A 13,022-nucleotide genomic window follows, 5' to 3' on the forward strand; every position below is an offset into this window, starting at 1 on the left:
GCTGTAGTGAGGTCAGGAGCTCAGTGGCCCTGGTGGAATCCAAACTGGGCGTCAGTGAGTAGGTTATTGCTGAGCACTGTTGATGGCCTCCTCCATCACTTTATTGATGATCAAGAGTAGACTGATGGGGCGGTAATTGGCCAGGTTGGATTTGACCTGCTTTTTATGTACAGGACATACCTGTGCAATTTGCCACATTACTGGGTAGATGCCAGTTTTGTATCTCTGCTGGAACAGCTTGCTTAGGGGCGCAGCAAGTTCTGGAGCACATGTCTTCGGTACTATTGCTGGAATGTTGTCAGGGCCCATAGCCTTTGCAGTGTTCAGTGCCTTCAACCGTTTCTTGATATCCCATGCAGTGAATCAAATTGGCTGCAGACTGGCATCTGTGTTGCTGGGGACCTCAGGAGACAGCTGAGATGGATCATCCACTTGGCACTTTTGGCTGAAGATTGATGCAAACATTTCAGCCTTATCTTTTGCACTGATTTGCTGGGCTCCTCCATCATTGAGGATGGGGATATTTGTGGAGCCTCCTCCTCCGGTGAGTTGTTTATTCATCCGCCATTCACAACTGGATACAGCAGGATTGTCGAGCTTAGAACTGATCTGTTGTTTGTGGGATTGTTTAGATTTGTCTATCACATGCTACTTCCACTGTTTGGCTTGCAAGTAGCCCTGTTGACACCTCATTTTTAGGTATGCCTGGTGCAGCTCCTCGTGTGCCCTCCTTCAATCTTCATTGAACGAGGGGTGACCCCCTGACTTGGTGGTAATGGTAGAGTGGGGGATATGTTGGGCCCTGAGGTTACAGATTGTGGTCGAGTACAATTCTGCTGCTGATGGCCCACAGTGCCTCATGAATGCCCAGCTGCTAAATCTGTTCGAAATCTATCCCATTTAGCATGGTGGTGCTACCACACAACACAATGGTAGGTATCCTCAATGTGAATGCAAGCCCTGATACTAGACTCTTTTGTAAAGTAACAGAGGGTTACATTGAAAACCTAATGTTGGATCTCAATAATTCATTAATGAGCTAAGAGTCAAACATGTGTTAGGAAACCACCCCAGCAAAGAACACATGGGAAGAATTTTCTCCCCGTCGGGCGGGCGGGTCGGGAGCCGGTGGGCACGGAGCTGATTACTGCCTGCGATCGGCTGCATGCCGCCATTTTACGTGGGCAGGCCAATTAAGGTCCACCCAGCATGACGCGCACCCGGAAGTACTCAGCGCTACCTGTGCGGGCCGGGGGGGGGGTGGAGGTGGGAGAGTTGGAAGTCGGGGCCTGCGCTCTTTTGCGCATGCGCATGAAAGAGAGCAGAAATTAAGTTCAGTCATAAAGATGGGAAAAAAAAGAAATTATTCAGACATTGTCACATGAGCTGGGACATGTTTATGAATTTTCATAAAACATTTTATTTAATTAATATACCCTTCATGAAACCACATCCTGCCCATGGATGAGGTTCCATGAGAAATGCGAAGGCCGCCTGGGCTCTTTGTCTGCCCGCCAACCTTTAGGTTGGACAAACAGCCCTGACAAGTACTTTAATTAGCTCGTTAGAGGTCTTAACAGGCCTTTGGCAGTTCAGCGGGTGTGCAACTGACTCCGGTGTGCGCCCGTTGAACTGAAGGTCAAATGACACGCAGTGACGTTGGAACGCACGCCTGACGTCACCACGTGTCCTTTTACGCATCGGCATGCAGGACCCGCCCCCGCACGCCAAACAGAAGACTCTGCCCATGAAGTTGCAGTCACTACAGATAGACCTCACTATGAATAGCAAAACATGATGCTTTTTTTTAAACAATGTCATGGTAGTATAAGGTTGATCTTCATTTCTGCACTCCAGTCGCAGAAAATTTCCTGTCAAGAACATATATAGGAATACTAGTTGTAGAGGGCACATGCCTGTTAGACAATTTTCTGTTCAATAATTTAAATGGATGGAAAATCAGGCAAGCTGCACAATATGGACTTCCAGCATGATCCTCTTCAGCAGAACTAAAATACATAGAAAACTCGTAGGCAAAGTTAGTGGAAAATTATATCACTAAGATTAGCAAGATAAATTTTCCTTTGAGTTTACGCAAAGAAATTATGGTTGCAAAATTCGGATGCATAACGCCCATTCCTTCAATACTGTGGATGCTGTTTTGTCTCCAAAACAGTGTCTGCAGCACACATGCACACTTAAGGGTGCTGGCCACAGCAGTCGCCATTTTGACGTGGGCAGTAGTACACATACTAGGTGGGTCTGCCAGAAGTATGCAGCAGGAAGATCATGATGGATTTGACATCAGCTTTGCCATTTCGGAGTTTAATACTCCAGCCACTGACCTCTCCTAACTCTGCACAACTGGACACATGTTCAGCAATAGGAAGGACCACCACTTCCTCCCACACCACTGCACTACCCCCGCTCCCCCCAGCAGCTCTGCCCCCTAACTTGTACTGTTTAATGGGATCATCAATTACTTTCAGGTTAGTTATTAAGTGATTTATACTAGTTCTTGCTGCAATTCTGGAAGGGTTTGGTCATTTCTAGAGATATTTAAAGTTGTTGAGCCCACAGAGAGTAATGTGTCACTAGCTGAAGCACTTTGTCCCTACTTCAAGTATCCTGTACAGAAAGTTTGCTTCCAGACCTTGGTGCAGTAGCTTGCACCCCCCATGGCCTTTCAGCATGATAGGGAGAACGAGTAGAGGCAACAGAGCAGGACAAGCTGCTGGAAGAGGGAGGAGGAAGGGGAGAAGGGCTCTCAGCAGGAGGACATATATGCCCAGGGGATTCAGGGTGTTCGGTAAGGAACAGTTTGTCAGATGTCTCCACTTCACTAAGGACATCCTCACTGGAATCTGACATCTGAGGAGATGGGGATGGCATTGCCAGTTCCTGTGAAGGTGACTGTGGTCATGAACTTTTATACACCTCATTCCTTTCGGGCTGGATATTTGCACATTTCCCACTTCACCAGGTCTGTATTGAGGTATAGAGGTCTGTATAGAGGTCACTGAAGCTCTGTATTCCAAGAGAGCAGAATACATCTCATTTTCTGTTGCCAGAGAAAAGCAGGAAGATAAAATAAGCGGCTTCATAAGGATCACAGGCTTCCCAAATGGGCTGGGTGCCACTGATGCCATGCACAAAGCTTTGCAAGCACCACATGTCAATTTTGGGATGTACTACAGCCAGCAGGGCTTCCATTCCCTCAATATCCAGCTAGTGTGTGACCATACTCAGCGAATCATGCAGGTCAATACCCACTATCCTGGCAGCAGTCATGATGCCTTCATTCTGCGGCAATCTGCTGTATCAGCTCCATTTGAGCCACTGCAACAAAATAGGACAACAAAAGCTGACCACATGGCTCATGATCCCAGTGCGCAACCCAAACACATGTGGGCAGCGAGCAGATAATGAGAGCCATGCTGCCACAGGGAATGTGATTGTGCAGAGCAGCATTGGGGTGCTTAAGCAATGCTTCCATTATCTGAAGCTCTGCAGGTGCCCTGCAGTACTAGGCAGTGTGGGTGTCAAGATTCATGAAGGTCTGCTGCATGCTGTACAACTTCACCACCATGAAGGCCCAGCCTGTTCCACCAGCAATATGGTGATCTGCTGAAGAAGAGGAGGAAGAAGGGGGTGAGCAAGAGGAAGGGAGGAGGCAACCATCACAGCCCAATGGCCCAACACAATTAATCTGCCCATAATCGACTCATCTGACTGTGGTACCAGTGAACACAACCCCAATACTCCATTCAACAGCACTCCCACTCTTCTTACCTTTCCTCTGATACTGACCATCACACTATAGAAACATAAAAACATAAAAAATAGAAACAAGAGCAGACCATATGAGTAGACCCTCAAGCCAGCTCCACCATTCAATACCATCATGACTGATCCTCTGCATCAGCTCCATTTTCTTGCCCATGTCCCTTGATTCTTTGCATGACTAAAAATCTAAGTCAGCCTTAAATATAGTCAATGATGGATCATCCACAAGCCTCAGGAGTAGAGAATTCCAAGGATTCAAAACCCCTTTAGTGAAGAAATTTCTCCTCATCTCAGCCCTTTACTTTGAGCCTGTGCATCTGTATTCTAGATTGCATAGCCAGGGGAAATAACCTCTGTGTCTATCCTACCAAGTCCCTACAGCATCTGCTTGACTATAATGATAAAATAAAAGCCACTACAGAATAAACATCCCAAACCAAATTTATAAATCAAATATTGCCATATTATATACAAACATCAACTAATCACCCTTATGTATTCCCTTAGTACCTGCTCTGCCTTGGAAGTCTGCTGGCTGTCAGATGGCCTTGCAGAACATGCTCAAATAGCTCTTGGCCTAGAAGGCCTGACTTCAGGCTGTACCACCTCAGCATGGGAGACAACAGTTTTTGCTGTCTGCTGGCAGGCAACAACGAGGGCATTGGTGAGAGAACGAATATTGAATCCTGACAGAGGACAACAGGTTTGCACTCCATGGTGCCACTGCCACTCTCCTGGGGTGGCACCTCACCAATCCTGGCAATGAACTTGAGGACAGATTGCTGGACTGCTGTGACACACTAGAAGTCTGTTTGAACACTGGTATCTGAAGCTATGATGCCAGAAGTGTGAGCCTTCTTGTCAGCAGGCTAAGCTTATACAAGAGCAGAGGTGCATTCTGGCTTTAAGTGGTGCATGCTGGCTTTAAGTAGTGCAGGCTAACTTGAACACATGCTATCCTGTCATGATTTTGCACCCCCTGTCCTGGTGTGAGGCCGCTCAACAGCATATTCAGCGCTAGCTGCACACTGCAATCCTTTTAATCAGCAGACAGCCTGAAGCTTGTGTGCGACATGCATCAGAAGCAACAAGCATGGCATCATGTATCATAATCCCTGTTTTCACATCATATTGAATTTCATAGCCTATTTATCTCTATTTTGTGGCACAGTTCAATTTTATTGAATGCAGGAACTATATCTTTAACAATACGCGGAAAGAAGGAAAACAAGTATGGACTTAAAAATAGAGGGTTCAATAAACTGTGCATCTGACAAAAGTGTTGAAAATTATTGTGGAGAATTTGGTCGAGTACTCAAACAAGCAAGTTCTTATAGCTCTTACTAACAAGCACAACCATGTAACTTGCTGCTGTAGATTTATTCTACTTTATCCCAGAAAAGCCAAACAATTGAAATACAAGGTGCCCTTTAAAAGAATCAAATCCTCTGAGCTGCAAGTTTGATTTCATCTTATCTCTTTCAAAACAGGAGGTAACACTATTCTTAGATCAAAGCAACCAGACCAGAGTATTTGGTTCCCAGATCCAAACTACTTTTTAATCTTTATTTGAAACATATTTTACAAAATATTTTTAAAGAAGTTATTATATCCTTGAACAGGAATATATATCAGACAACCTTCGAATAGTGTTCTTCAAAAGAAACTAGATAGCAATAATTCCTGTCATTGGCATTCCCAGAAAATCAGTTGAAATACAGTTATTCTTAAATAGTCTATATTAAGCCTGAATTTTAAAAATAGGAAATGGAAACAGAATGAACTGAAGATAGGTCTCCTAAGCTCCTGGCTTACCAATTAAAGAAAGCCACTTTATATTCTGCTGTCTTTGTATTTGGAATAGCTAAGAGCAAATGCCAGGATCTCAGAATTGGTGTTTGTTTTTAAATATGAAACCCAGGGAAGTACTTTCTGTTTGAAGTGGCCCTTACCCATTTCTGTCTGAACAATATATATGGGGTAGTTTTGCCAGGCTCTTCTGTGGCTATACATGTACATCTTGTACTTTCGTCAATTCTTCCATTAATAATTTCTATAGCTAGACATTTAATTAAAACTGCCTATATAAGCTTGGCCCTTTGCAAGTCAACCCAGCAATGCCATGACTGGCAAGAGAATGTAATTATAGAATGACAAGTTTACATGTGTAATTTCTGTAATAACTACGGAAGCAGGAAATTAAAATTGGAAAAGTTGACAGGAAGTGCAGGTAGATGTGAGATTTTTAATTACTGTATATGTTGGCGCATAAGCCAACCTTTGAAGCCTCCAAAAATGGAAGTCAACTGATACAGCGAGTATAAAATGTGAACCAGTGGTATTGGTGGTCGCCATTTTTAAATGTGGGGAAAAAAAGCTTAACACCTGTAATTCATATTAAATTAATGTGACACAGTTTATTGAATAAATTTATTGTACAAAGATACCTTTAGCCACAATGAAAAAAAATTAAAACCCTTCAAATTCATTGTCTTCAGCATCCAATGCAAAGAGGTCATGGAATTCATTCTGAGTCACTTTGGCTATGGCATCGTTATATGGATCCCACTTTGGATCAGATTTGGCACACCTGGTTTCAGAATCATCCCGCCACAGCCAAAGCATCTTTCTCTCCATCCTTTGAATTAGATATTCGATTTTTAAAATGATCTGATGACTGTTTGTGTACAAATAGCATCTTATGATTTGATGGTGAAATCAAACAAAACATTAAGCAGGGTAGTGCACATATTTCCGCTCTGTGAAGGTTCTCTCTCCATCAGCCACCTACCTATTCCATTTAGCACAAACATGATCCTTGAATGATTTGTTGAGGCACACATCCAAAGGTTGAGCTACAGACATTATGCCTCCTGAAATAACTGCAAAATGGGTGTTATATCTTCACAAGCACCTCTTGAATTCAATCAGTTACATGGGACCTGAACGTGTCCCATATTGATAAGCTGCATCCTTCACGTGGCCAGCGGGACCCCTATTCCACACATTATTGATCCACAACTTCACTCCATCCTTATCCATCCAACCGTTGTCATGGACGTGCACAAAACCTCCTGCAATAAACTTGATTTTCAGCATGGTTTGATGTTTGAAAACTACCATAGATTCTAATTTTGTCCGGTTGGTCATGCAGGCTAGTACCACCATGAATCTTCTCATATCCTGTGGTTTTTTACTAGAACTGTGTTTGAACTTTTCCAATCTACAGTTCAGTTGGTGGCCATATCGAAATTCATGGACATTTCATCCATGTTGCTGATGTAACATAATGGATACTCATGTTTTTGCTGCTATCTGATGATGAATCACTGGAAACTTGTAATTTGGCATCAAGATCTTTTAGCGGTCTTTGAGTGATCTTGGCCTTCTCCTGCACCAAAAGACATTTTTGCTTCATAAAGCGGCTACACCAACTAGCTTTTACTCTGAAATCTTTGCTGGACTCAGGGTTTGATTTTGCCCGCTTAAGTGCTGATATATGCATTACATTTCTGGTGACTATGTAACTAATCTGACGATTTTCAATTCATTATAATACATGCGTCTCAGGGTCAGGCCAGTGGCTGATCCCTGTTCACATGGTGCATTTGGTCTTGGGCATCTTCTTCAGGGCAGATTCCTTCTTCTTCTATTCTTGCACCAGTTTTTCCACTAACACCGAATTCCTTCACTGCAGTACAGTTATTTGATGAGTAGGCGAACGTTACGACTTATAGGTTGGAAACAAATTTAAAACTTCATGTGTTTATTTGGAAGGCTCATTTCTCTTCATCATTTACCATGTGGGGTTTGCTCTGTGCAGACATGTCTTAAACTCCCACGCATGTTCTGAACACAGCCCATCTCGCCTGCTCGATCCCTTGCTCCCGGTTATAAGGTAAGTAAAACATGCATTTCTGAAGCGAAAGATTGAGACCAACTATTAATGCGAGTATAGGATGTCATGTCTGAAAAGGGGAGAGGGGGTCAAATTATACTCCAAGAAAAAGCAAAACCACAATTTTGTGGACCGAAAAATTGTGTCATCTTATATGTCGAGTTGACCTATATGCCATGATTAATGGTATGCTACTTGGAGTTTACTGAAATTTTCAGAGAGCTTTGCCTTAAAATGTGTATAAGAGGAGGGTTTGCATCAGAATGTTGTGCAGATAATGAGTGGTATAGAAGGTACCTCACCATCATAAAGGCAGATGCCCAGTAAGTCCTCACTTAAAGTTGAAGTTACATTCTTCAAAAGTGCAACTTTAAATGAAACAATATTAAGCGAATCAGATTTTCCCATTATAACCAATTTAACAGCTGCAGTTAGGTTCTGTAGGACCTTTCTCATCAGAAAAAAAATTAAAACATTATGCACTGTTAGTTGAAATACTTTACGTTGCTAAATTCCTATCTTTGTAAATGAAATAACTTTTAAAATAAAATAAATTTATACATATAAAAGAAATATGCTGACTTTTTCCACTTACCTCCGGCTCGCTGCCTTCTCCTGCTCACTGCCTGTTCAGCTCACTGCCTCTGCCGCCACACCCCACCACCACCACCATCCAATCATCCAGTCATCCAGTTCATCACCTCTCTCTCCACCGACCCGATTCTCCGGCTCACTGATCTTCCAGCTGGCTGCCTTTCCCAATTCCTGATCCTCTAGCTTGCTGCCTTTCCTACTCCCCAATTCTCCGGCCCACTGTCTTTCCTGCTCCCTGATTTTCTGGCTCACTGCCTTTCCTGTTCTCCGACTCTCTGGCTTGCTGCCTCATTGGCTCACCATCACTCCTGCTTCCTGACCCTCCTGATCCCCGATCCTCCAGCTTGCTGCCTCTCCCTGACCTTCTGGTTCACTGCCACTCCTGCTTCCCAACCTTTCTGCTCCCTGCCTGCTCCTTTATCCTCTAGCCTGCTGCCTGCCCACTCCTTTGGCTCACCTTCCCGACCCTCTGCCTCGCTGCCTTTCCTGCTCCTCCATCCTCCGGCTTGGTGCCTCTCCCAGTCCTCCACCTCCAGCTCCCCACCTCTCCTGCTTCCCAAACCTCCGACTTCCTGACACTCTGGCTCGCGGCCTCTCCTGCTCCCCGAACCTCGTGGTTACGGCTGATCGTGTTCACCGACCCTCCCTCTCACTGACCCTCATTCTCGCTGAACCTTCTGTTCACTATTTCCCTTACCTGAACTCTCGCTGTGGCGAGGGCGTGCAAGGTGAATGGTGAGAGGCAGGAAGTGCAGCTTTGAGTTGCAGAGGTGAGCTGTAAGCAGCGAGAGGGAAGGTCAGTAAGAGGGAAGGTTGGCGGCAACCAGATGGGTCAGGGAGCAGAAGAGGCTGCTCCAAAATGACACCAACCAAGTCACATGACCGTATGTCAGAGCTGACATGAAACAACAACAAAACAAAACGTCCAACAGTAAATGCAAATACGGGCTCTGTTAACTGACATTAAAGCAGAATGACTTAAAATGTGACAACTTGAAAGGGGACTTACTATAGAAGCAGGACTAGTTTTGTTTATAAATATAATTAACACATTCTTCCCTAAATAACTGCAAAGGTAAGGCTGAGGAAGGTATAAAATGGCCATCGTGTTCCATTATATGTGGTTTCCAGAAGGTGGCTTTTGCATTCAGCTTCCATTAAGCTAGAAAGAATTTAGGGGGAATTTTAACTTAAAAAGAAGCTGGGCTTGGGTTGGGTGTGGGGGTATGAACAATCGGATTCACAACCAAAACCTGCCTCCAACCTGCCCATTTCTGGATTTAACTGTGGCTGGAAGATGGACAGCCAACTATCTGATCCAAGGAGCTGGGCTGGAAATTTAACATGATACTTCCTATTTCCTAGAACAAGGTTCCTGCCTGAGAAGCCTCCATAATGGGGCACCCCATACTGATCTTTCCCTCAAGGCTTCCCACCCCATCTCAAAGCCTCCAAATCCCACTCACTCCCACCACAAAGCCTCGGACAATCCCATCCCAACCCCTGCCCATCCCAGGATCATCAGTCACATAATTGACCCTCCCTTCTCTCTCCACCACCCAACCCTGATTGATCCCCCTACCCACTGTCAGTTAACCACCTTCCCACCCCGACCCCGGATCAAACCTCCCCCCATCAGCACCCTTTTTCCTCTCAGATTTGTATAAGCACTCTGGGTTGGATTTTCAATTGCTAGCAGGTTGGAAATGGGGGTGGACGGGATTTAAAAATCACATTCGCAGAGAATGTCTCTGGATCCCAGCATCTCCGGGACACACTGATTTTCAAAATGAAGTTGGGGGAGTGAACAGAAAATCATTTAGCTCCTTGAGGAGCTTTTTTATAGGCTCATAGACATTTACAGCACAGAAGGAGGCCATTCGGCCCATCAGGCCAGAGGGGGCAATAATGTAATTTTCACTGGTGAATTTGGTGAACCCGAACAGTTTGCTGCACTACTACACAGCTGTCGAGTTCAATACAGGGAGAGGTTCTTTTTATACAATGAAAGATCTTGGGGGATAGGGTATCTCATTTCGGATTGCATGCATTACTTTTAATTTGGCCGTTTGGCCACTTTTCAGAGATTCTTCACAAAATAAAGTGGGTCACCTTTTAAATGCTGACTTCCTATTAACCCAGAATCGCATACAATTCCTATGAAATGTAAAAGTTTATTTAATTCTGAGAGTCACATGGGAAATTAAATATGCAGAAAGCTACATTTAAATTTTTCACATGAACGGCAGGCAAAAAAAAACAGTCTGCTAATTGTGACACTTGCATGTGAATCAAAAGAGTTGGCAATGCTGCAATATGCATAGCTCCACTTTTCATTTTGAACTGCTTTCCCCTCTCCTTTGCTTTACTTAGGTTTCAAAAGGTGCTTCTCCTGAAAGAGTTCTGATGAAAACACCTCCAGCCAAAGCGTTAACTGTATTTTCCCTTTCCAGATGCTGATGTAATTCCGGCACTTTCAAACTTATGAACTCCATAATAAACTTAGACCATAGCTGACATAGAGAAGGTTGTAATTATGATATGTTGTACCATACTGCATGGTCTCATGCTGAGATGAAAGATATCCTCTTACTGAGCAGTAAGAATGTAGAGCTTGTGGATCACAGGAGCCTTACACAAAAGCAAAACATTGCAGTTTCTGGAAATATATCTTTTTTTTTTACAGATGGTTACGTGGAATGCTTTGAACAAAATCTGTAATTTGGCACTTATAAATATATTCCTATAATTGAGTGTTATGATAGAGCTAGGTGTCTTACCTAGTAATTCCATGGCGTCATCCTCATCCTCTATATCTTCTTCTGGTACAGATGGTGTAGCACTATGCACAGAATCAAAGGATTCCTGGGATAGCATTGCAGCTAAAAGCTTCTTGTGCTGCTGCTGCTGTTGTCTTAAACCTTTACTCTTCTGCTCCAATTTTGTGCTGCAAGAACATTTTGGAATGACTTGGTAATTTTGAATGACCAATCTACAACAAATGCCTGCAACAGGTAGTTCAAATCAACTGCTAAAAGATAGTCACAATAAACCCATTTTGAGCTCTGCATTGTTTCAATGAAAGCATTAGAAACTATGAGCTAAATTGAGTGCCCGCTGAGAGCCACCCTTCTGCCCTTGCATGTGACACCCCCCCTCCCCCTAACAGGCGACCCCCCCCTCCTCGCAAATCCTCAACCTGCCCTACTCACCTCTCTCCAGGGATCCCATGATGACCTCTGGTGAATGCCTCACTTTATTACCAGCAGCAGCCACTGCGCCCAGTGACACTGCTAGGCCCTGATTGGCTGGCAGCTCTTGGCAGGGTCCTAAATCCCAGAGAAGGCCTGGCGCTGGCCAGTTAAGTGCCTGAGAGGCACTTAATTCAGTCGGGCCTCCTCAATGAAGCGATCCAGGTTTTACACCAAATCTCCAACTGTCGGGCGGAAACATGAAACCCAGCCCTACATTATATTTTTAGAATGTTATCATGCAGATATCATTTTAAGTGAAAGCAGAATAAACATTAACTCATGAATAACTTCTCAGCAAAATTTGAGACTTCAAGTAATTGCTGATAATATTGGATTGATGAGGATGCTGAAAACCCAGGAGTGACAATTAGTTTGGGGAAATTCTAGTTATAGCTGCAGTCAGCCCAAATTAGCACAACACATCAACACTGGTCAAGACCTCCTGAGGAAAAATTTGTTTGGCTAGTGCTGCCAACACAGGTTCCCTGGGGACAGGCGGCACTATGGGTTATTAACTGTGAAACCTGAGTTTCTTCATGATACTGATGGAGAATCACACATGGTTATGTGGTTAGCAGCCCACAGTGCTGTCTGACCCCAAGGAATCTACGTAGTCTGCATAATGCCACTCTAAAGTGTCCTTCACAATCAAGGGTAATGGTTTATAACTATTTACAGATAGAGCAACATCTCTTTCAAATTTGAGAGAACCTCCTCAAGGTTGGAGGGCAGAACTTATCTCTACTCACATTATCCTGTTAATCTGGTTCAGACTTCCTGAGCCACATCAAGATTTACATAAAAACATAAGAATTAGGAGCAGGAGTAGGCCATTTGGCCCTTTATGTTTGACCCACCCTTCAATAAGACCATGGTTGATCATTTGCCTGAAATTCGCCTGCCCAGACTATCCACATATCCCTCAATTCCTTTAGTATCCAAAAATCTATTGACCACTTGAATATAGTCAGTGAGCTTCCACATTTTCCGGGGTAGACAACTGCAAAAATTCAGAACACTTTGATGAAATTTCTCCCAAACTCAGTCCTAAATGGCCAACCTCCTTTTCTGAGGCTGTGGCCCTGAGTTCCAGATTTCCCAGCCATGGTAAACATTTTCTCAATATTCACCTGTCAGACCCTTAAGAATTCAACTCTTAATTAGATCTCTTTTCATCCTTTTAAATTCCAGGGAATATAGGCCTCATCTACACAATCTCGCCTCATAGGACAATTGGCTTGGAAGGACATCCCTCCATTGGATCTGTCTGGGCCATAGTTGCAGCTTTTTGTTAATTCAGTTCCCATTTTGCACACAAAGCTCCTGGTTCCAATGGCCATCCAGCCTACCACAGGGAGGCCATCTCTGCACGTGCCAGGGTACTGTTCTGCCACCAAAAAATGGCGGAGAGGTCATAAAATCACCCTGCATTGGGACCTTAGCTAAGCAAATTGGCTGCCATGGCACAGGCAGCCGATCTGCTTCCCATC

The 13,022-nt window shown here is 44.0% G+C and overlaps 1 protein-coding gene across 1 annotated transcript in view; it reads right to left on the bottom strand.

Annotated features, from left to right (window-relative positions):
• Positions 1-13,022, bottom strand: part of c4h8orf34 (chromosome 4 C8orf34 homolog) — a 633,137-nt gene that overhangs the window by 327,337 nt on the left and 292,778 nt on the right. The window contains exon 7 of the mRNA XM_078540385.1: positions 11,059-11,225. Within this exon, the coding sequence (XP_078396511.1) occupies positions 11,059-11,225 (167 nt within the window). The remainder of the gene's footprint in view (positions 1-11,058; positions 11,226-13,022) is intronic.

The sequence above is a fragment of the Cetorhinus maximus genome, chromosome 4 (genome assembly GCF_964194155.1).
Source record: "Cetorhinus maximus chromosome 4, sCetMax3.hap1.1, whole genome shotgun sequence".
In the NCBI taxonomy this organism is placed as follows: Eukaryota; Metazoa; Chordata; class Chondrichthyes; order Lamniformes; family Cetorhinidae; genus Cetorhinus; species Cetorhinus maximus.